Here is a 24720-nt window from a genome sequence, read left to right as displayed (position 1 = left end):
TAGAAAGGCAGATCTCCGAGGGCGGGGCCAAATGGTTACATCATCAACCACCGCCCAACAACTGCCAAAACGGCCATTCCATCCCCAAAGCCAAAGCCCAAAGCAAGTGTAACGGGGAGGGCTTACAGAGAACAGCCCCCCCCCATCCAAAGCAGCTCGTCTCCCAGCAGTCATGAGAGCGAAGGGTCTGAAGGGGGGAGTCAGGAAACGGAAAGGGAGTGCCAGGGCTCTGGCAACATCCAAGAGCCCCCACTCCATCGGCATGGAGAGAGGGAGGGGGAAAGAGAGGACAGGAATCAGTCAGACCGGAGACCTTTCTCCCCCCCCCTGACGCCGGAATTGAGGAGGAGGAGGAGGAAAGGGAGGCGCTTCTCAGTTCCGAGGCTTTTATGTTGGTCCAGAACGCGGAGAGGGGCAGTGCAGGAATCTGACTCGAGCGAGTAGACATGAAACCAGCAGTTCGTTACACTGTAAATAATGTGCACTAATAAAAGCTTCTGAAAGACAAGCATGTGGAAGGTCGTTACTCAAGAGTAGACTACTAGTCGCAAAGCCTGTGCTCTGCTTCCACAATTGGAGGCAGCAATGCTTCTGGGTACCAGTTGCTGGAAACCTCAGGAGGGGAGAGATGCTCTTGTGCTCGGCTCTTGCTTCCAGGTTTCCCACAGGGCATCTGAGAAGAGGATGCTGGACTAGATGGGCCCTGGGCCTGATCCAGCAGGCTTTCCTCATGTTCTCAGGCCAGGACTGCAGTTTAGGGTTGTATCCTCCCCATTCCCATCATAAATCTGTGCAGGGGGGCTGCTGGGCAGGCTGCAGAGAAGGAAGAGGGCATAGGAGATCAAGGGAGACGAGCATCGGGGAAAGGAGAGCTTTGGGAAATGGGCGGCTGGAGAAAAGAGGAGATCTGAAGCAGAGGCGGTGTGGAGAGCTACAGAGGAAAGGGCTGTTTTCTTTGGAATGGGTTAGAAGGGCTGCAGGACTAGAAGGGCATCTGGCCAGTAAGGTAGGATATGCCTGAACGTCTCATACTGGCTCAAACTGGCCAATGAACCCCTCAGGCCTCTGGTGCTTCTGCTGCAGCAGGGGTGGGGAACCTCAAACCGGGGGCCAGATGTAGCCCTCGCTGGCCCCCAGGATCCTCCACAGGCCACACTCCCTCACTGGTTCTGCTTGGCACCATGTTCTCTCTCTGGTTGTGGAGCTTGTCTGCTGAGGTTTGCCTAGGATGGAGGAGAGAGGGAGTGTGTGTAGAAACTAGCCTCCTGCACAAATGTAAGATTTACATTTGTTGCCCTGCCTGCTTCTGCCTCTGACCCTGCCCAATACTGATATGTGGCCCCCAGAAAGCTGCGCAAAAGGGAATGCGGCCCTCAGGCTGAGAAATGTCGCCCACTGCTGCGCTGTAGATCTGTAGAAGTGGATTTTAAAACTTGAAATAAAAGAAGGAAGGAAGGAAGGTGGTTTCCCTCCATCCTTGCATCAGCAAGACAACTTGATCCTGAGTCATTTTTAAACCGGTGCTGCTCAATCTCCTGTCCCTCGAAAACCTGCCGTTCTTGGCAGGCAACAGTGACTGCGTGCCAAAACCGTCCTGTGACTTCCCCACAGGCACATTATCAAGGTCAGGCCAGAAGGTGTTTAGGTGATCAGGCCTCCAGAAATGCTTTCTAGAGCTCTGTTCAGCGCTCCCTAAGTGCCTGAAATAATCGCTTTCAATTGCAGACAAATTGCAGTCAGCTGAACTATGGACAACTTAATGGCTGATCTCTCTGTCTCTCTCACACACACACCTTCTCCTTTTGATAAATAAGCATCTTGGCAGCAAGGCACTAAATATTTTTAGACTGTTTTCCTAGATCTCGGTGCTCGTGTGTTGCTCACACTATACAGCACCAGGCACAATGCGTGTGTATGAGCTATGGACTGTGTGATGTAGGCTTATCCCCCCCCCCACCCAAACTTCCTAGCCATTCTATGAATAACTGACAAACTTCTGTTGTTGCTGCTTCTTTCTTTCTTTCTTTCTCTCTCTCTCTCTTTCTTTCTTTCTTTCTTTCTTTCTTTCTTTCTTTCTTTCTTTCTTTCTTTCTTTCTTTGCAACTCAAAATCAACAAAACTCCCCAACCCTCACCCTGCCGGCAAGGACTGCTTATGAATCATGAATTCATAGTTCACAGGGCCAACTTAGAGGTCTGAGCGATGAACCTTTGCAGCCCTCGTCTCCATTCTGCCTATGGATTAATTGTTGCTGTTGCATCCCTGACATTTCAAACATTTTAAATAACTGCAAGAGGAAAAGTCAACGGTGTTCATTTAATTGCGGGCCCCCCACCTCTGAACCCAACTGCAAATGGCCAAATTCCAATATAATGTTGATCCCAAGCCTGAAGCTTGCTGCTCTCACAGGCCATCACTCACCCATAGCATCCTCATGTGTGAGCAGTTCTTGTGTCTCTGGAGAGAGGCCTCGGTGCCTGCAAATCATGCTGCCCTGACCTTACTACAATAGCTGATGTTCCTTTCCTAGCTGCATCCTAGACTAGGCTTGCCATATTTCAAAAAGTAAAATTTCTGATACCCCCCAGAGTAGTTGTTAAGCTTTTTTTTAGGAAACCACCTGAATTCTTGAGGGGACACCTCACCCACCCGCCCTAAGGGAAGTTGAGCATGTTCAGAATACAGGCCCCAGCCTCAGTGAATCCCCGCGCCCAGCCCGAGGCGGCAGCCCCCACCCCACATTTAAGGGACGGAGCTCAAAGGCCTTGCCGCAGCAGTGACGCCAGAGGCCTGCAGGGGTGCGAAGGTGGGGGGGGGAGAGACCCCGAGACCTCCAGGGGAGAAGGACTGAAGAGGCTCTCAAGGAGGGGAGGCAACCCCTTCGCTGCCCACCCTGGGAGCCCAGGGGGGGGTACCCGAGGAAGGGAGGTTCTCCATGCCTGGCACAGGCCTTTCCCGCGGAGAGCTTTGCCTGTGGGCTGCAATATGGTGGGAGGAGCCAGTGCCAGGGGAGAGAGGACAGGGCTGAAAATGAAGCCGAAGGCGGCCGAAGCGGGACAGAAAGCCTCGGTGACACACACGCACAAAAACAGAAAACAAAAAAAAAAAGCCCTAGGTTGTCATACGTGTGGGAAATTCCAGACATCTCTTAAAATCTCCCCCCCCCCCCCCGGTCACCATTTTAAGCATCCGATTTCCGTACATGTTCAGAATTTACCAGACATATGGCAAGCCTATTCTAGACCCCCCCATTTCATTTTTTTGCATGCTTAAACTGTTGGCACAGAATGTCCCTTCTGTTTGTTGCTATTGCAAAATGCTGTCCTTGGTGTGTGTGTGGGGGGGGGTGTTCTTTGCAAATATAACAGGAAGGAAAAAGAAAAGCAACATCAGCTCACATGAGCAATAAGAATAATTCCTGAAGGTCAGCAGCACCCACCTGTGTTCGAAAATTCTCATCATCGAAGAGTGAGATATTTAAACACCACACGCCAGAGGTTTTCACCTTATCAGATAAACTGCCTAGCAAGATAGTGCATGATCTGAAATAGCAATTGTACTGATTCGACATGTTGTAACGTGCTGTAATAATGGAGAAAGATTGAAATTCATGGGGAACAAATGCCTATATTGCTGTTGGCATCTGTTTGTCTCCAGGGACAATGGAGGGCTGTGCCTTTGTGGGTGAAGTCGAACTATTGGAAGGTTGCAACGCCTGCTGCGGCTGTACAGACAGATACACCGCTTGATTGTAAAAAAACCAAAAAAACAAACCAACCTCAAAGCGGTTTTCAAAATGCTACAACAAAAATTAAAACAGCATACAAAAAGTTAGACTACTGAAACAGGTTGAAATTCACATCAACTTTCTAAGCATCTGGGTAAGGTAAAGGTAAAGGGACCCCTGACCATTAGGTCCAGTCGCGGACGACTCTGGGGTTGTGGTGCTCATCTCACTTTACTGTCTCCGAGTACAGCTTCCAGGTCATGTGGCAGCATGACTAAGCCGCTTCTGGCAAACCAGAGCAGCACACGGAAACGCCGTTTACCTTCCCGCCAGAGCGGTACCTATTTATCTACTTGCACTTCCTGCTTTCGAACTGCTAGGTGGGCAGGAGCAGGGACCAGACAATGGGAGCTCACCCCGTCATGGGGATTCGAACCGCCGACAGTGGAATTTGCTACCAAAGAGTGTGGCGGAGTCTCCTTCTTTGGAGGTCTTTAAGCAGAGGCTTGACAGGCATATGTCAAGAATGCTTTGATGGTGTTTCCTGCTTGGCAGGGGGTTGGACTGGATGGCCCTTGTGGTCTCTTCCAACTCTATGATTCTATGATTCTATGACCTTCTGATCGGCAAACCCTAGCCTCTGTGGTTTAACCCACAGCGCCACCCGCGTCCCAAGCATCTGGGTAGGCTTGCCTAAACGAGAATGTTTTTAGCAGGCGCCGAAAAAAATGCAGTGAAGGTGCCTGCTTGATATCAATAGGCAGGGAGTTCCAAAGATTAGGTGCTGCCACACTAAACAAGTTCTTACCACTTCAGAATGGGAATTACATGGCACCTGTAGCTATGCAAGTTCTGCGGATTGAAGCAGTCGAGTGAGCACTTGTGGGGTAAAGCAATCTCGAGTTGGGATGTGGATGGCGCTGTGGTCTAGACCACTGAGCCTCTTGGGCTCGCCACTCAGAAGGTTGGAGTTTCGAATCCCCATGACGGACTGAGCTCCCGCTGCTCTGTCCCAGCTCCTGCCAACCTAGCAGTTCGAAAGCACGCCAGCGCAAGTAGATCAATAGGTACCACTGTGGCATTAAGGTAAACGGTGGTTCTGTGCCCTCTGGCTTCTGTCACGGTGTTCCGTTGCACCAGAAGCAGTTTAGTCCTGCTGGCCACATGACCTGGAAAGCTGTCTGCGGACAAATGCCGGCTCCCTTGGCTTGAAAGCGAGGTGAGCACCGCAACCCTATAGTCTTTTTTAACTGGACTTAACCGTCCAGGCGTCCTTTTACCTAAGGTGATGTCGTAGGTGAACCCAAGTTGTTAAGGGCTTTATATACTAACAGTAACACCTTGAACTTAGCCTGGTCACAAATTGCCAACCAGTGCAGATCTCCGATAAGGGACAAGGCAGTCTCTTAAGTAACCGGTGTCCTCCAGTTGGGAGTTTTCGTCCAAAACATCTGAAGGGCTCCGGGTTGGTGAGGGCCGTTCTGCGCACTCCTTCTTTTTACATTTTGTATTTGTTGTGCTAGTATAAACAATCCCTTTGGTGTGGGGTGTTTTGCTCCCTAAACCTCTCCGTGATCCTTGCTGCTCTCGATAGCTCATATTCTTTCGCACCGAAACTTGGGAGTTGTTTTGTGGCAGTATGCTCTGTGTTGTTCTCACGTGCTGAGCAGATGATTATGGCACTCTTGAAACGTATTTGTGGCATTTCCCAACAGTTCTTAAGCTAATCTTCAGGGTTCATCACACAGTCCAGATCGGCACAAAGGAGAGCGAGTGTTTGTATGATTTGGGGGTAAGAGAGAAAATCTAATCCCCTGTAGACTTTTAATGCTGGAGCCACATAGGAAAGCGACAGAAATTATTGCATTTGTATATGTCAACAGCCAAGGGACTGTTTTATGCCCTGCAGGTTTGGAGACAATCGGCAAAAGCAGTCGTGGCTTTGAAGTGTTAATCTTAGCTGCTGCTATTCATTACCCTCCAAGAATGCAGGAGTGAACAAGGAAGCAGAATTTAAATCTGCTCTGTGCACTCCTGGATTAGGAACGCAAAATTGATCTGCCCTCTGTTGTGGGTAACCTGTGCAACGAGAAGGCGGCCCCTGGGCCCATGCGCAGCTCAAAACCTTCTTTGAGTGCATGTCCTTGAACTAGAGGGTGGAAAGGTGTGTGTGTGCATCTGTTGGTGCCAATGTCTGACTTTCGTTGTGCCTCAGATGCAGCCTGCTTGGCACAGGTAAGGGTTGCATCCATTGCTGTAGCCTTGCAGATCTCTTCCACAATGTAGGTGCCACCACTAAAAAGGTCCTGCCTCTTCCTCCAGCCTGTCTCATTTCACGCAATGATGTGGGTGGACAGCAGGACGATGTCACTTTTTCCTGAATTCATTGAGGTGGGGGGCGTTTCTTGTTTTCTGTCAACTTGTCTGCCAAAGGGCGCCTTTCCTTTCTCCAATACCTCTTGACAGAGGTAACCAATTCTGATGATATTTCTCCCGCTAAGACAAGATAATCTACCTGTTTGCCAGGCCACTGATTTGTACTGGAGGAGAGGCAGCTGTTACACAGCTGAGTAACTGCCCCTTCTACCTTGATGAAAAAGCAGCAGTTTCCTGGCACCGAAATGAGTAATTTATACCAATCACCTCCCGATTATTTATGCCAGCCGCAGGTTTACAAGGGCGTGAATGAATGGGAGCCTGTCAGTGCCATTAGTGTTAATAACAGCAAGGCATGTCCCCCCTTCTCCCTTTTCTGAGGCAGACTTCTGCTAGCGAAATCAATTATTGTTCCTATAAAATGCGTGTCGTGGCTGGTGAGTCTGACTGCTGCACTGACAATGTGCGCTGCTGGGTTTTTAATTGACATTTTGTTGTTTTGCAATTCATAGAGCAGCGGTTGCTTGCTGAAATAAAGCGAGGCGTGTGCCCTGCCCCACTTCAGACTCTGCCAGACCTGCGGCATTTTGAGCAGCAGGCGACCCTTGATGGCTTTGGTTTTTGTCCTGCAGCGGAAAGTCTCGCTCTGTTGCTCAAGGCCTGCCATCTCGGCAAACAAAGGCAATTCCCCCCCCGCCCGCCCGCCCACCAAGTGCTCCTGTAAGGCTTGACCTAGAGCAGTCTTCGCCACCCCGATGCTGGGCTGGCTGGGGCTAAGGTGAGCTGCAGCCCAAGGCGTCTGGAAGGGACACAAGGCGTTGGGGAAAGGTGGATAGAGGGAAAATGGAAAGTATTTCTTCATGCAGCGCCTATTTAAGCTATGGAACTCCCTCCCACAGGATGCAGTGGTGGTGCTAAAAGAGGATTAGACAAATTTGCAGAGGAGGAGAGGGCTATCGGTGGCTACTAGCCAGGACGTCTCTGCTCTGCCTCCACAGTCAGAGGCAGCAAGGCTTCTGAATACCAGTCATAGCTGCCAAGTTTTCCCTTTTCTCGCGAGGAAGCCTATTCAGCATAATGGAATTTCCCTTAAAAAAAGGGATAACTTGGCAGCTATGATACCAGTTGCTGGAAACCGCAGGAGGGGAGAGAGTTGTGTTCAAATTCTGATTGAAGGTTTCCTTTTGGGGCATCTGGTCAGCCACTGTGAGAACAGGATGCTGGACTAGGTGTGCCACTGGCCTGATCCAGCAGCAGGCTCCCCTTATGTTCTTTTGTCTCCTCCGGACGGCCTCTTTCAGCCTCAGTTATATCCCTGCGTGCAAACAGAGCTGCTGAACTCAAGTGCTGCCATTGTGCACCTTTTGCATTTTGATCTTGTGTCTCTCCTGTTTCCCCGCCCCCCCCCAGGAGTTTTTCGAGAATCCCGCCTTTCGCCCTGATGGCATGAAGCTCTACCCGACCCTCGTGATCCGTGGCACCGGCTTGTACGAGCTCTGGAAGACCGGGAGGTACAAGAGCTACCCTCCGAGCACCCTCGTGGATTTGGTGGCGAGGATACTGGCTCTCGTGCCTCCGTGGACGCGAGTATACCGTGTGCAGAGGTAAAGTTGCTTGCAGTCAGATGGGGCCACTCCGTGCTTTGGGGGGGGCACTCAAGGGTACGCAGTACTGGCACCTCCTGCCCCCAGTGTTAAAAGTGTAACAACTTCATGGTGCGTACCGGCCTTTTTTTCCTTTTTTAAAATCACTGGTGCCACTTACTGTGAAACAGAAACTTTCTGAAGGCTTGAATGTCACAATCACTGGAATAGCTCCCCCCCCCCCCAATCATAATGGCCTTATACAAATCTATGGCATGGCCATATTTTGAATACTCTGCACAGTTCCAGTCACCAAACTTCAAAAAGGGCATTTTAGAGTTGGAAAAGGTTACCCAGAAACTTCAACTAATCCAGAATGCAGCAGCTAGACTGGTGACTGGGAGCGGCCACTGAGACCATATAACACCGGTCCTGAAAGACCTACATTGGCTCCCATACGTTTCCAAGCACAATTCAAAGTGTTGGTGCTGACCTTTAAACCCCTAAATGGCCTTGGTCCAGCATACCTGAAGGAGCGTCTCCACCCCCATCGTTCTGCCCGGACACTGTGGTCCAGTGCCGAGGGCCTTCTGGTGTTTCCCTCCCTGCCAGAAGTGAGGTTACAGGGAACCAGGCAGAGGGCCTTCTCGGTAGTGGCACCCACCCTGTGGAACGCCCTCCCACCAGATGTCAAGGAAATAAACAACTACCTGACTTTTAAAGGATATCTGAAGGCAACCCTGTTTAGGGAAGCTATTAATGTTTGATCTTTTATAGTGTTTTTAATGTTCTGTTGGGAGCCGCCCAGAGTGGCAAGTTTTTCTCCCTCCTAACACCAGAGCTCATGGACGTCGAGTGAAGCTGAACGTTGGCAGATTCCGGACAGAAGGAAGGAGCTGGTATAGCTCAGTTGGTAGAGCATGAGACTCTTCATCTCAGGGTCGTGGGTTCGAGCCCAAGGTTGGGCAAAAGATTCCTGCATTGCAGGGGGTTGAACTAGATGACCTTCGGGGACACCTTCCAGCTCTACAATTCCATGATTCCAAGTATTTCTTCACACAGGTCATAGTTAACCTTTGGAACTCGCTCCCACAGGAGGCAGTGATGGCCACCAGCCTAGAAGGCTTTAGAAGATGATTGGACACATTTATGGAGAAGACTATTGATGGCTAGTAATCGTAGAACCCTAGAATGATTGGAAGGGACCCCGAGGACCATCTAGTCCAACCTCCTGCAATGCAGGAAGTCTCAACTAAAGCATCTATGACAGATGGCCATCCCGACCTCTGCTTAGAAACCTCTAGTGAAGGAGAGTCATAATGGCTATGCTCTGCCTCCAACAGTTGCTGAATCCCAGTTGCTGGAAACCACAGACTCGGGTCCTGCCTTTGGGGCATCTGGTTGGCCATTGTGAGAACAGGATGCTGGACGAGATGAGCCCGTTTTGGCCTGACCCAGCAGGCTGTTCTTCTGTCTCCCCCCATCCCCGCCCCAAGCCCTCACTTCCTTCCGTTCTCTCGACAATCCTCATTTCCCTGCTTGGCTCAGCCCAGCCTGCTGTCTTGTCATCCACTTCTAATTCTCATTAGGAACGTCGAGCTATTTCATGTGATTCAGGGTGCGCTCACAGGCCAGGCTAATCACATGGTAATTGCAGATGCTGTTTGATGATTCAATAATGTGCTGCTCCTAGACTCCGTTTCCACTTGGTGAATCACCGTGGATCGTGACCTCTTGCCTCTTGGGCAGGTGCTTCCCCATTGGGGAGCCAAACTAGGGAGAGGTGATAAAAAGTGGCAGTGTTGCCGCAATTCACCTTTTTGATTATATAGACCCAAGAAAAGGTATTACAATAAGATGGGTGTGTGTGTGTGTGTTCACAATTACACACACAGCATCGTTAAAAGGAGGGGCTCTGGGCAGGCAGAGGGGGTAGCCTTGGTGCTTACCACTTTGGGGACGGGACGCGGGTGGCACTGTGGTCTAAACCACTGAGCCTCTTGGGCTGGCTCATCGGGAAGGTTGGCGGTTCAAATCCCCGCAACGGAGTGAGCTCCCGTTGCTCTGTCTCAGCTTCTGCCAACCTAGCAGTTCGAAAGCACATCAGTGCAAGTAGATAAATAGGTAGCACTGAAGCGGGAAGGTAAACAGCGTTTCCATGCACTCTGGCTTGCTGTCTGTGGACAAATGCCAGCTCCTTCGGCCTGAAAAGCGAGATGAGCACCGCACCCCATAGTCGCCTTTGACTGGACTTAACCGTCCAGGGATCCTTTACCTTTTACTAAGCATGTGCATACAAAGCAAAGGGTGATGGGAGTTGTAATCCAGAATATCTGGAGGGCACCAGATGGGCCAAGTCTGCTCTAGAATATAGAGAGGTCCATCCCCAGTCCTGTTGCATCACAAGGATGGAGCAACTCCCATATGAGGGAAGGTTGCAGTGTTTGGGACCTTTTAGTTTAGGGAAAACACGAGTGAGAGGCAACTTAAGAGAAGTTTATAAAATTGTTTATTGGGTAAAGTGGACAGAGAAGAACCACCACCCCCTTTCGTAACACTTGAACTTATGGCCATCCAATGAAACCGAATGTTTGAGGTTTCAGGACATTTGTTTTTTTAAGAGAGTTGAACTTGTGTTCGGGTCCTGCATGCAGGCTTCCCTTTGGGGCACCTGCTTGGCAACAGTGAGAACAGAATGCTGGACTATATAGGCCTTTGGCTTGATCCACCAGGCTATTATTATGTCCTTGCATAATGTCCCAATTGTACCAGTGGCGTTCTCATATCATCTCCTATCCCATCCACCTTTTAACAGATAACAACTTTCATTAGCCAGAAAAGCAATTTGTTGTCCCACTGTAGCCAAGGCACCAGTGGCCGGCCGATAACATTGCACAATATTAAACCCCACATTTATCACCGACCCGTTTCTACCCAGCGAAGGAAGAATATCCAATTTGTAATTGTCACAGCCAAACATTTCTAATAACAGCTGGCCTGCTTGAGGGTGGCAGTTAATCAAAAGAAGGGATGTCATTACCAAGTAATTCATCTTTGCCCATCAGGTGACCAGAATCAAAGTAAACTGTTTTTAGGACAGCGTTGTGCAAGTCTGAACAGGTATGATTCTCCAAGCTTGGCCTCTGCACTTGAGACAAAGTGTGCCCCCCCCCCAGGCCAGGGGATACAGAGAAGTGCTTCCATTTGCCATGCTTAAGAACATAAACGCCTATGGAGACCCTGCAGGATCAGGCCAGTGACCCATCTAGTCCAGCATCCTGTTTTCACTGTGGTTAACCAGATGCCAGTGGGAAACCAGCAAACAGGATCTGAGGCCAAGATCTCCCCTCCTGGGGTTTCCATAAGCATTGCTGTCTCCATCTTGGAGGCAGAACATAGACATCATGGCTTAATGGCCATCAATAACCTCCATGAATTTGTCCGATCCTCTTTTAAAGCCATCCATGTTGGAAGCTGTTACTGCCTCCTGCGGGAGAGAGTTCCACAGTTTGACTATTGTTGTGTTTAGTCGTTTAGTCGTGTCTGACTCTTCGTGACCCCATGGACCAGAGCACGCCAGGCACTCCTGTCTTGCACTGCCTCCCGCAGTTTGGTCAGACTCATGTTCGTAGCTTCGAGAACACTGTCCAACCATCTCGTCCTCTGTCGTCCCCTTCTCCTTGTGCCCTCAATCTTTCCCAACATCAGGGTCTTTTCCAAGGATTCTTCTCTTCTCATGAGGTGGCCAATGTATTGGAGCCTCAGCTTCACGGTCTGTCCTTCCAGTGAGCACTCAGGGCTGATTTCCTTCAGAATGGATAGGTTTGATCTTCTTGCAGTCCATGGGACTCTCAAGAGTCTCTTCCAGCACCATAATTCAAAAGCATCAATTCTTTGGCGATCAGCCTTCTTTATGGTCCAGCTCTCACTTCCATACATCACTACTGGGAAAACAATAGCTTTAACTATATGGACCTTTGTCGGCAAGGTGATGTCTCTGCTTTTTAAGATGCTGTCTAGGTTTGTCATTGCTTTTCTCCCAAGAAGCAGGCGTCTTTTAATTTTGTGACTGCTGTCACCATCTGCAGTGATCAAGGAGCCCAAGAAAGTAAAATCTCTCACTGCCTCCATTTCTTCCCCTTCTATGTGTCAGGAGGTGATGGGACCAGTGGCCATGATCTTGGTGTTTTTTTTATGTTGAGCTTCAGACCATATTTTGTGCTCTCCTCTTTCACCCTCATTAAAAGGTTCTTTAATTCCTCCTCGCTTTCTGCCATCAAGGTTGTGTCATCTGCATATCTGAGGTTGTTGATATTTCTTCCGGCAATCTTAATTCTGGCTTGGGATTCATCCAGTCCAGCCTTTCACATGATGAATTCTGCATATAAGTTAAATAAGCAGGGAGACAATATACAGCCTTGTCGTACTCCTTTCCCAATTTTGAACCAATCAGTTATTCCATATCCAGTTCTCATTGTAGCTTCTTGTCCCACATAGAGATTGCTTAGAAGACAGATGAGGTGATCAGGCACTCGCATTTCTTTTAAGAGCTTGCCATAGTTTGCTGTGGTCGACACAGTCAAATGCTTTTGCGTAGTCGAAATTCTGTTTGACTGAATGCTGAGCAAAGAAATTCTTCCTCTTCTCTTTCCTGAATCTCTGAACATTCAGCTTCACTGGATGCCTACGAGTTCTAGTCTTAAGAGAGAGGGAGAATAGCTTTTCTCTATCCACCTTTTCCCATGCCACACATAATTTTTAAAACATCTGTCATGTCGCTGCTTGCTCACCAGGCAGAGGGCCTTCTCGGTAGTGGCGCCCTCCCTGTGGAACTCCCTCCCATCAGATGTCGAAGAAATAAACAACTAGCTGACGTTTATAAGACATCTGAAGGCAGCCCTGTTTAGGGAAGTTTTTAATGACTAATGTTTTAATGTATTTTTAATTTTTTGTCGGAAGCTGCCCAGAATGGCAGGAGAAACCCAGCCAGATGGGCGGGGTATAAATATATTATTGTTATTATTATTATTATTATTATTATTATTATTATTATTATTATTCCCTAAACTAAAAAGTCTCAAACGCTTTCTTCATAGGGGAGTTGCTCCCTCCCTTTAATCAGTTTGGTTGCTGTTTCTGAACCTTTTCCAACTCTATAATATCCTCTGTGTGATGAAGGAACCAGAACTGTACACAGCATCCTCCACTTGGCCATGAAGCTCCTTGGCCGGTCGCGCTGCATCTCAGCCTAACCTACCTCACAGGGTTGTTGTGGTGGTTATGTGAGGAGAACCATATACACCCCCTTGAGCTGCTTGGAGGAAAAGGGTGGGATATACAAGCAATAAACTAATAAAATAGATATATAATGGCCAGCTCAGCATCCTAACGTCGCGTTCTAAGCTTCACGTGACCTTGCAGGGAAGCGGGACTCCCAAAGGGCATCTTGAAACATTCGCCCTTAGCTCAATTGGATGTGGGGAGAGCAGATTTTCCTCCGCCTTGAGTCATGCCTGCAAAAATTGCCCGAATTTGCATTCCTCTGTCTGCTGTCACATGCTGTCAGCACAAAGCAGGTGATGCTACTGACACGTCCTTGGGCATCCTAGCGCCCTGTGTCGCTGTTCCAGAGATGCCAAGACTCACCCCGCTGGATATCCCAATGTCAGCCTCCTGCCAGGGAGGCAGAGAGCTCTTACTGGCATCCTCATTGCGACTTGCCCAGCCACCTCTGGGCCCTCTGAAAGTCTCTGGTAATTGGGATGAAGCAGGGTTCTCCTCGACAGCTTTGCTCCTGACGTGCCTAGACGAAGAGATTGAAGAGATTGCGTTCCCCTCCGGTGTCTCCTATTTTAGGCTGAGCAGAGAAACGATGATTGCCTCTAATTGCTTCTGTTCAGAGACCTGTTAACGGCTCGATGATGTTGTATTTACTCTCGGAAACGGGTTGAATAAATTAACAAGGGAGGGGGTAGGTATTGTGGTTTGGGGAAGGGGGTGGGTGGCTGAGTCAATGCAGGAGAAAGCAGGGGGTACGGGAATTAAATCCCCACTGAGCCTTAGGGACATTCCCTTTGGATAGGAACATCTGCCTCCCCTGCCCTGCCCCGCCCCAGAGTCATCAAGCCAGCTCTGCCTCCTGCCTTTCCTCCCTGTCCTTGCCCCTACACCCCAGGCACTGCAGTCTTTATTGTTTGCTTTCCATTATTCCCGGAAGAGCAGATTTCACCCAGGCAGCTGGAACTTTAGGAGAAATCTGCAAAATCTTTCTTCCTGCCCCCTTTTGCTGTTGTTGTTTAGTCGTGTCCGACTCTTCGTGACCCCATGGACCAGAGCACGCCAGGCACTCCTGTCTTCCACTGCCTCCCGCAGTTTGCTCAAACTCATGTTCGTAGCTTTGAGAACACTGTCCAACCATCTCGTCCTCTGTCGTCCCCTTCTCCTAGTGCCCTCAATCTTTCCCAACATCAGGGTCTTTTCCAGGGAGTCTTCTCTTCTCATGAGGTGGCCAAAGTATTGGCATTGTCATTGGGACCTGTGCTTTTTACCTTCTCCACAAATGGCCTGGAGTCTGGGGCAAGCAGGAAAGTAGCCAAGCTTGCCAACAACATCACATTGTTCAGCACGGCTGAAATTAAAAGGCTTGCCAGGAGCTCCGAAAAGACCCATCCGCACGGAGCGAATGGGCAGTAAAACAGCAACTGCAACTCAAAGTGAAATCTTAATTTCACATATTACTTTCACGGGGTCTGAGCCGGCGGTGGCAGACCAGGAGCGAGCCCTTGGGGCTGCGGCGCAGAGCTCGATGGAGATGTCGACCCGGTGTGCGGCATCTCTGTGAATTAGGTGAATTTCACTTCTGGGATCATTAAGAAAGGAATTGGAAACAAAACTGCCGATACCGTCATACAAATCACAGTGTGACCACGTTTCGAATACTGTTAACAATTCCACCTGCGTCGCCTCGGAAAGGATATTGCATAGTCGGAAAAGGTTTAGAAAAAGGCAACACAAAAAAATCAATTCTCTTCTGTGACTAAGGGTTACTACAATTGGAACTTCATAGGGTTTTTTGTGGGAGGCGTGGGAATATGTGAGTAAGAAGGGTATGTGACAGAAGATTATAAAATTATTCCTGGCATGGAGAAATTGGAAAAGGAGACGTTCTTTCTCCCTCTCTCATAGCCCTGGAATTTGTGGGCACCCAATGAAGTTGAATGTTGAAAATGTTCAGAACAGAATAATAAAAAAAGGGGTTCACACAGTTTATAGTTAAACTGTGGAACTCTCTTCCGCAGGAGACGGCAATGGCCCCCAACCTAGAAAAGGATTAGACAGATTCATGGAGGAGGGGAGGGAATGGCTCTGTCCTGCCTCCCTTTGTATGCACACAGACAGGTTTCCCCGCAGGCAGAATGCCTCTGAAGTCAGTATACCAGTTGTTGCAAACAACAGGAGAGGAGGGATGCCCTTGTGATTGAATCCTGCTTGTGGGTTTCCCATAGGCATCTGCTTGGTCACTAAGAGAAGAGGGTTCTGGATGAGGTGGACCGCTGGGCCTGATTTCTTGCGAGCAGCCAGACGTGGTGCTGAGTCCCGTCCCCCCTGCAGCCTCAAATGTTCTCTTCTTCCAGATTTATAACATCTGTGAAGCCTAAATTATCACTCACCACTGCCCCAAAGCGATCAAACTAATGATTTGCCGGTGAATGGCTGTTTCCATCAACTTCCCATCAGTCTCTGCTGACTGTGAGTAGAGGGTCCTTTTGCCAATTGTCACTCTGTCCCCCAGACTGTAACATGCAGCCATTGTTTTTGTCACGGAGAAGAGTTTTTTAAATGCATCAGGACATCTCCCCTCTCTCGGGAGCGCCTTGCTTCACAAAGATCCACTTCAAAGAGCTTTACAAGTAGGGAGAAAAGAGGACATCCACTGGTTTGGATAACGAGTGGGAGGTTTGTCTGAGTCCATATTGATTCTAGAGCACCATAGGTAAGTATCTTGCTTCCACGGAGTCTGGTGTGAATCAGAAGTAAAATCGACTTACCACAAGCCAAGGCTGTATCGAGAGAGAACATGGGAATTAGGTTATTCGTCTTTGGGACGGAACGAAACATGCAACAAGTTGAGGGAGACCCCAGCAAGCTTAGGAACCCACCCTGTGGAATGCCCTCCCACTAGAGGTCAAAGAGAACAACAATTACCAGACCTTTAGAAGGCATCTCAAGGCAGCCCTGTTTAGGGAAGCTTTTAATGTTTGATGGATTTCTGTATTTTAATGTTTGATGGATTTCTGTATTTTAGAATTTCTGTTTTGTTGGAAGCCGCCCAGAGTGGCTGGGGGAACCCGGCCAGATGGGCGGGGTATAAATAATAAATTATTATTATTATTATTATTATTATTATTATTATTATTATTATTATAGGAAGTTGTTGGCCTCTAACAACTGACTTCCCCAGGATCTTTTTACAGTTATTTGCAGCTGTGAGAATCACTTGTGCAGTGGCTCAGATGGAAGGATGGAGGCTTGGGGAAGTCACAGAAGCACAGAATTGTAGAGTTGGAAGGGACCCTCAGGGTCATCCAGTCCAACCCCCTGCAATGCAGGAATCAAAGCTAAAGAATCCCTGGCAGGTGGCACCTGTTTAAAAACCTCCAGTAGAGGAGAGTCCTTCCGAGGGAGTTCATTCCACTGTTGAACACCTCTGACAGTCACAAAGTTCTTCCTGAGATTTACTTAGAATCTCCTTTCTTTTTACTTGAATCCATTGGTTCGAGTCCCACCCTCCAGAGCAGGAGAAAACAAGCTTGCTCCCTCTTCCACGTGGCAGCCCTTGAGATATTTGAAGATGGCTCTCATATCCCCTCTCAGTCTCCACTTTTCCAGGCTAAACACACCCAACTCTCTCAACCATTCCTCATAAGGCTTGGTTTCCAGATTCTTTGATCCTCTCGGTCGCCCTCCTCTGGACACTTTCCAGCTTGTCAATATCCTCCTTAAATTGCAGTGCCCAGAACTGGACACGGGATTCCAGGTGTGGTCTGACCAAGGCAGAATAGAATGGGACTATGACTTCCTTTGATCTGGACACTGTACTTCTGTTGATGGAGCCTAGAGTCCATCAGGCCCAGTGGTCAACCAGGTGGCTCAAAGGGAGGCTTGCAAGCAGGACCCAAGTGTAACCCAAACGCCCTCGAACCACTTCCATTGCAGGTGGAAAACGTGTCAATGATTTGTGGGTATGTCCTTGTTTGTAATCCTTTTCTGAACTCTTGCTTTCAGGGATATTCCGATGCCTCTCGTCAGTTCTGGGGTAGAGCACGGCAACTTGAGGGAACTCGCTCTGGCCAGGATGAAAGACCTGGGGACGGAGGTAAAATGTGGTGTTCCAATCAAGCTTCTCTGGTGTCTCCTTCCTGCCTGTTCCAGAGATTAACTGACTCCCATGTGAAGTGTGCTTTGTTCCCAGGAATGACACAAGAGTAGGACCGCAAGCCACAGCCCCCCACCCAAGAAGAGCTTGTGGGCAGGGGGCAGGGAAACCTTTCCAAATTTTGCATGGTCTTTTGGGCTCTAAGCCATCTTGCCCTCCCTCTTCAAACTCAGCCGGGGCACCCGATGGCTCGTTGCTCTTACGATTGGAAGAGAAGTCTCTACTGATCAAATCCGGACATGCATGTCTGTCCATTTCATAAAATTTATACACCACTCAATTGTAAAAAAACAAACAAACCCCAAACCCTCAAAGCAATATAGAAAAAAGATGAAACAATAAAATCATCAATAAGAAGAAAACAACAATAGTTAAAGACTTTTTGAGAAGTTAAAATAACAGCAGATTAAAATTCGCGCCAGCTTTCTAAAACATTTGGGCAGGCTTGTCTAGACGAGGATGTTTGCGTCTGCCTGGTGTCAAGAGGCAGGGAGTTCCCAAGTGTAGGTGCTGCCACACTAAAAGATCCAAGTTGTTGCAAATGCAGGACGGGTCTTGCGTGGTACCTGTAACTGCGCCAGTTCTACAGAAGGGTTTGAATGGGTGCATGTGGGGCAGGAGGATCTCGCAGGTGATCTGGTCTCGAGTTGCTATGGGCTTTGCATACTCATAGTAACACCTCGAACCTGGCCCAGTAGCTAATCAGCAGCCGGCACAGACCTCTTAGCAGAAGCGTTGTATGCTGACAATGCCCTGCTCCCATCAGCAATTTCGCTGCAGCTTCCAGATCAAGAACGCAGAACTGGTGTGTGGGTGCATCAGAGAGATCTTAATTGCAGAGTCTGCCCAGCACAGTGAGAATCCACAGACTGCTCAGCCCAGCTAGGTTTGGTTAAACTGCCACTTCAGACATTTGGGGACGTGAGAAGTTCTCCCTATTTATTTCCCTCCCTGCTGGACATGACTTATATTTTCTTGTTTTTGTGTGGGGAGGTGTCCTGTCTCCTTAAGGTCACCCTTCCCCACCCTGGTGCCCTGACACAGCTGTGGTGGCTGGGGCTGATGGGAATTGTAGCCCAAAACCTCTGGAGGGCGCCAGGTTGGGGAAGAGCCCCTTAGATCACAGATCCCGTCTGCACAGTGGTTTTATGCCATCTGGTTTTCTGCAGGCATTGCAAATACATTTTCTCCCGCGTCCTCATTCATTTGTGTACGTATGAAGATTAATATCCTGCCCACCGGCTCACAGTCAAGCTTTCGGAATGGCTTGCAATTCGAAACAAAACAACAAGAGCGTCATCAGCTGAAAACGGCAGCGGCCATAAACAAAAAAGCAGATAACAGTTTCGGATAAATATGAAAAGGTTCTTTGCCTGGCACTGGAAGGATAAAAGGCTTGCCCCATGCGTGGCTCTCCAAGACAAGAGTTCAACAGGCAATCCTTCCCGTGGGGTGAAATGGGTGGCGACCAAGAGACAGCAGGCGATGCTTAAGAGCACAGCTGGGTTAAACCAACCATTTGACCTGCTCCAGACCTTCAGGTAGCCCACGTAGGTCGTTAGGAACTGGCCCGATGTGTTACGACCCTTTGGATCAATCCAAATCAAGCCTCTTGCAGTGAAGTTCTGGACCGCCAGAAATTTCTAAGCGGTCTTCAAGGGCAACCCAACATACAGAGCACTGCAGCGGTCTTATTCAAGTTCTGCAAACCTTCAGGTGGCCAGCCTTTCTCACTCCCAGAAGAGTCACAACTGGTGTCATCAGCTTCAGCTGGTGGTTTGTGGCCCAGATCTGTCACCTGAGCAGCCAGAACTAACAGCATGCCCAAGCTGTGAACTTTATCTTTTAGGGCAGGATAGCTACCATGTGGCCTTCCAGATGTTTTCGGACACAACTGCCACCAGTGGCAGTCAGAGCCGGTGAGAGTCGTCCATGCCTATCCAGAATAGTTTGAAGCTGATCTCTCAGGCCAGGCAGACCACCTGCCACAGGTCCAGGTACCAAGGACAGGTGGTTTGCCTGCCCTGATAGGTCAAGGGCCAGGTGTTCTAGATAGGGGACTCTTCTGACGTCCTCCCTAATACTACTCACATCAGATTTCTGCGCCCAGAAATTGTCATTAAAAGCCTCCTCCTGCATTCCGAAGGAACTTGCTCAAGAGTTTCTCTGCAGGACATTATATTACTGCTCCGCCTTCCAATTCTATATCTCTCCAGCATGGAGCACAATGAGAGTTAGCACCTCATTCTGTGCCGTGGTGCTTTACATCAAATGGCACATTTTCTCCTGAGATGCATATTTGCTCAGTGAAACCGATGCCAATCAGTATGTCCTTTTTTGCATCTCGAAACACCAAGGATTGGGCTTTTGTTTTTCCCAGAGAAGCATTAGGGATGGATCGCTGAGCATTTTTATTTTGAAGCCTCCCCATTTGAAATGATCAGGTTAAGAAGTCTATCCCAACTTCATTTTAAACTCTGGAGGTGATTATGGGGAGTGTAGTGTCCCTTATCATGTCTCTCTCTCTCTTGCATAATTGCCACCTGCCTCTCTCCTTTCCCCCCACCTAGTGTCGCGATGTGAGGACGAGAGAAGTCGGAATTCAAGAGATTCATCACAAAGTGAGACCTTATCAGGTAAGACTTGTTCCTTCTCAGCGGGCCTTGGTCCATGTGTGTGTATATGTGTGATTTTTCATAAAGCCACATCAAAATTATTTTTTCTGAATAAATAAAAACTATACACACATATGAAATCAGTTTAAGCGATCCTATTTTACTTTCCTCTTTAAGCCACATTAAAGGTGCTTCCTTGAATGTTTTTCTTAAACATTTCAGCTCAACGGTAGCCCTAAGTTTAGGGGAGAAAACCTCTCGGTGTCATGTGTGACCAAAGGCAAATGAATGGCACGCTCTAATGCCCACAATCCTTTGCAAAGTTTTGGGTGGGTGTCTCATGAAGGTGGTCCAGCCCAGCTTCCTCCAACAGGCAGCAGCTAATGAATTTTAACAGGGAGAAATGTAAAGTACTACACTTGGGCAAAAAAAATGAAAGGCACAAGTACAGGATGGGTGACACCTGGCTTGAGAGCAGTGCATGTGAAAGGGATCTAGGAGTCTTGGTAGACCACAAACTTGACATGAGTCAACAGTGTGATGCAGCAGCTAAAAAAGCCAATGCAATTCTGGGCTGCATCAATAAGAGTATAGCATCTAGATCAAGGGAAGTAATAGTACCACTGTATTCTGCTCTGGTCAGACCTCACCTGGAGTACTGTGTCCAGTTCTGGGCACCACAATTCAAGAAGGATACAGACAAGCTGGAACGTGTCCAGAAGAGGGCAACCAAAATGGTCAAAGGCCTGGAAACGATGCCTTATGAGGAACGGCTTAGGGAGCTGGGCATGTTTAGCCTGGAGAAGAGAAGGTTAAGGGGTGATATGATAGCCATGTTCAAATATATAAAAGGATGTCATACAGAGGAGGGTGAAAGGTTGTTTTCTGCTGCTCCAGAGAAGCGGACACGGAGCAATGGATTCAAACTACAAGAAAGAAGATTCCACCTAAACATTGGGAACAACTTCCTGACAGTAAGAGCTGTTCGACAGTGGAATTTGCTGCCAAGAAGTGTGGTGGAGTCTCCTTCTTTGGAGGTCTTTAAGCAGAGGCTTGACAGCCATATGTCAAGAATGCTTGGATGGTGTTTCCTGCTTGGCAGGGGGTTGGACTGGATGGCCCTTGTGGTCTCTTCCAACTCTATGATTCTAATGTGAGTTGCTGTGCACATGTAGTGCACATGGTATTATATGATTTAGGCCAGGGGTCAGCAAACGTTTTCCACAGGGGGCCGGTCCATTGTCCCTCAGACCTTGTGGCGGGCCAGACTATATTTTTGGGGGGGAATCCCCCCCCAACTCTCCCCTCCCTTCTCCACAGCACCGGACGAGCCCCAGTGGCTGCTTACCTGTGTCTTGCGAGCGGCAGGGACTGGCGGCGGCAGAGGGACAATGAGCGGTGCAAAAGGGCAGGATCCGGAGAGGGGCTGCTTAAAATGGCGCTCAGCCAACTGCGGCTCAACAAAGCCCAGCCCCCTTCCTCCTCTAGGCAGGGCGGGGAGAAGCCAGGAGGAGGGAGGGAGGAGGTGCCACCGCAGTGTGTGTGATGGAGGGGGGGAATGGCGCAGCCCGAATGATCAGAATCCCTACGCCGATCCACGCAGCGATTCCCAGACCATCCGCGGGCCAGATCCAGAAGGCAATTGGGCCGGATCCGGCCCCTGGGCCTTAGTTTGCCAACCCATGATTTAGGCTGTACTTGGGACGTTTCATTATGTTGCTGCTGATCATTGATTACAGGCTGCTTTGGAATTCATTTGAGTGGAAAGCAGCATAGAAACAGGTGAAATATATTTAGATCTATCAGTGAAAACATTTGGAGGGCACAAAGTTGTGCAAGATTGATCGAGCATAAGTGATTGTGGTAGGCCATGAAGGGTCTTACGGTCTGGACCCTTCGGTTGTCGTTTTTTCTTCTCTTTCTCTCTCTCTCTCTTAATGTTGGCAATGTTCAGGACATTCTTCCTTTTATGCCTGACCTGCCCAGCATGGGTGTGTGATTTCTACAAATGCTTTCTCATTTAAAGTTCCAACACCAGCTTCCCTTGTGTGAAAATACAATAATCTCACATTCAGCTCTTATCTGATGCTGCTGAAAATCCATCTGCAGCGAGGCGGACAAACTTGAAGCGATTTCACACACACACACACACACACACACACACACACACACACACATGCTCCACTCAAAGCCCCACGCAGACAATTGCCTGCATGGCCGTGAAATTGACTTTGGACTCCAAGGGCTGCACAATTATGATCACCCCCATGGTTGCCATCTCAATTTTTAATTTTTTCTTAGTCAGCTTCTCAGGCCTTTCTCCTCCTCTTCCTCTCTTTCGAACAGGTTGAACTGATCCGGAGAGACTACGCGGCCAACGGCGGCTGGGAGACCTTCCTATCCTATGAGGACCCCGAGCAGGACATCCTGATCGGCCTGTTGCGCTTGCGGAAGTGCTCAGAGGAGGCGTTCCGGGCGGAGCTGAAGGGGGGCGTCTCCATTGTCCGAGAGCTCCACGTCTATGGGAGCGTGGTCCCCGTCAGCAGCCGCGACCCCTCGAAATTCCAGCATCAGGTACCTGAAGCCTGCCTCTATATAATTTTTTAAGATTTATTTTCTGTTTACAGTTTAAAATACAGTATTCATTTGAACATCCTTAAAATATCAGTGACTTCCCTTCTTCTTTTTACATGGTTCATTTTGCATATCATACATCCTTGCATATTTTACAAAAACTACCGGTAAACCATTCAGTATTCCCTTATTGCATCCATCAAAACTTACTTGCACTGTTGAATTTATCTTAATGCTGCCAACCTTTTCAGGTGTACACAACTATTTCCCATACAGTGGTACCTCGGTTTAAGAACAGTGCAGTTTAAGAACAATTTTGGCTTACAAACTCCGCAAAACTGGAAATAATGTCTTGGCTTGAGAACTTTACCAGGGTCTAAGAACGGAATCCCAAAGGTGGAAGGGCACCGGCGGCAGGAGGCCTCATTAGGGAAAGCACACCTCGGTTTAAGAACGGTTTTGGTTTAAGAATGGACTTCTGGAACGGATTAAGTTTGTAAACCAAGGTACCACTGTATCCTATAATAAAGTGCAAGTGTCTCTGCGTCCTGTGTCCCTGTGTCCGCGCTACTGCGCATGTGCCCCACAGACACAGGGATTGGATGCAGAGACTGCACGCACACACACACACACGCTCTCCCCCCCCCACCTACCGTTTCCCTGCGGCCGCCAACCGTTGCTCCCAGCCGGACTGAGCGTTAGCAGCGGGGGGGGGGGAGAGAGCGCGTGTGCGTCCAGCAAGGACAGGTCCCGGGGTTCGGAGACCCTGGGATGTCTCCTTTCTATCGGCGGCTGGGGGAGAGGAAGGAAGGAGGAGAAAGGGCTGCTTTCTCCTTCATTCCTGTCCCCCTGCCACCGACAACAAGGACAGGTCCCGGGGTTCGGAGAAGCACTGTGCAAGCGCTTCTCTGAACCCCGGGATGTTCTAGCGCCCGTTTATTCAACGGGCTGAATTACACTAGTATTCAATAAAAGTTTTCCAATCTTCTCTAAACATATGTTCTTCTTGTTCTCTTATTCTATACATTAAGTCCGCAAGCTGTGCATACTCTATCAGTTTAAGTTGCCATTCTTCTTTGGTTAGGACCTCGCTCAGTCTCCATTTGGGGGCTAACAAAACATGGGCTGCAGTAGTAGCCTACATAAATAATCTTTTTTGACACCTGGGAATTTCAGTCTGAATTATCCCCAACAGAAAGGACTCTGGGGTTTTTTTTGGGGGGGGTACTTTTTTCAATTCATTATGGATCGTTTCCCAATACTCTTACCCTTTTACAAGGCCGCCGCATATGAAAGAACGTTCCCTCCGCCTCTTTGCATCTCCAGCACTTACCTGATTCAGTCTTGTACATCTTGGCAAGCCTACTCAGAGTTAAATACCATCTGTAAATCATTTTCAAGTAGTTTTCCTTCAAGGAATAACATGCTATGAACTTCAAATCACTTTTCCAAAGTTTTCCCCAGAGGTTAAAATCTATATTGTGTCCTGTATCTGTTACCCGGTGTGTCGACTTCAGGTACCTGAAGACTTTTAAGCAGATGTACTTGGGAGTATTTAACTAGATCAGGGTGGTCTATTTCTCTGAAATGCTCTTTCCAGGAAGGTCCCTCTGGCACCTTCATTATATACTTTTAGGCGCCAGGTGAAAATTTACAGAGGAGAGGGCTATTGTTGGCGACTATTGTTGGGACCCAGGTGGCGCTGTGGTTAAACCACTGAGCCAAGGGCTTGCTGATCAGAAGGTCGGCGGTTCGAATCCCTGTGACGGGGTGAGCTCCCGTTGCTTGGTCCCAGCTCCTGCCAACCTAGTAGTTCGAAAGCACGTCAAAATGCAAGTAGATAAATAGGAACCGCTACAGCGGGAAGGTAAACGGCGTTTTCATGTGCTGCTCTGGTTTGCCAGAAGCGGCTTTGTCATGCTGGCCACATGACCTGGAAGCTATACGCCGGCTCCCTCGGCCAATAATGCGAGATGAGCACCGCAACCCCAGAGTCGGTCACGACTGGACCTAATGGTCAGGGGTCCCTTTACCTTTACCTTTTAGCCGGGATGGCTCTGCTCTGCCTCCACAGCTGGAAGCAGCAATGTTTCTGGAAGCAGCGATGCCAATTTCTGCAAACCACAGGAGGGGAGAGAGTTGCTCTTGTGTTCAAATCCTACTTGCAGTATTCCCATGTGCAGCTGGGTGGCCACTGTGAGAACAGGATGCTGGGCCAGATGAGCCATAGGTCTGATCCAGCAGGCTCTCCTTATGTTCTTGCGCAATGAATTGTATGTCTTTGAAGAATATTCAGAAATGGCAGCACAGCAGCTAGGTAGTTAGTTGGCATTTTTCAGGATTCACGTCTTCACTCGCTTCCAGTTATTTATTTTATACCAGATTCCCAGTTCTGGGCACCACAGTTCA

At 48.7% G+C, this 24720-nt stretch overlaps 1 protein-coding gene across 1 annotated transcript in view; it reads left to right on the top strand.

Annotated features, from left to right (window-relative positions):
- Positions 1-24720, top strand: part of ELP3 (elongator acetyltransferase complex subunit 3) — a 90773-nt gene that overhangs the window by 45485 nt on the left and 20568 nt on the right. The window contains exons 10-13 of the mRNA XM_035110832.2: positions 7514-7707; positions 16972-17062; positions 19693-19758; positions 22084-22311. Coding sequence (XP_034966723.2) covers positions 7514-7707; positions 16972-17062; positions 19693-19758; positions 22084-22311 — 579 coding nt within the window. The remainder of the gene's footprint in view (positions 1-7513; positions 7708-16971; positions 17063-19692; positions 19759-22083; positions 22312-24720) is intronic.

The sequence above is a fragment of the Zootoca vivipara genome, chromosome 3 (genome assembly GCF_963506605.1).
Source record: "Zootoca vivipara chromosome 3, rZooViv1.1, whole genome shotgun sequence".
Classification (NCBI taxonomy): domain Eukaryota; kingdom Metazoa; phylum Chordata; class Lepidosauria; order Squamata; family Lacertidae; genus Zootoca; species Zootoca vivipara.
The sequence above is the reverse complement of the archived record's forward strand: the minus strand, read 5'-3'. Positions and strand labels throughout refer to the sequence as shown.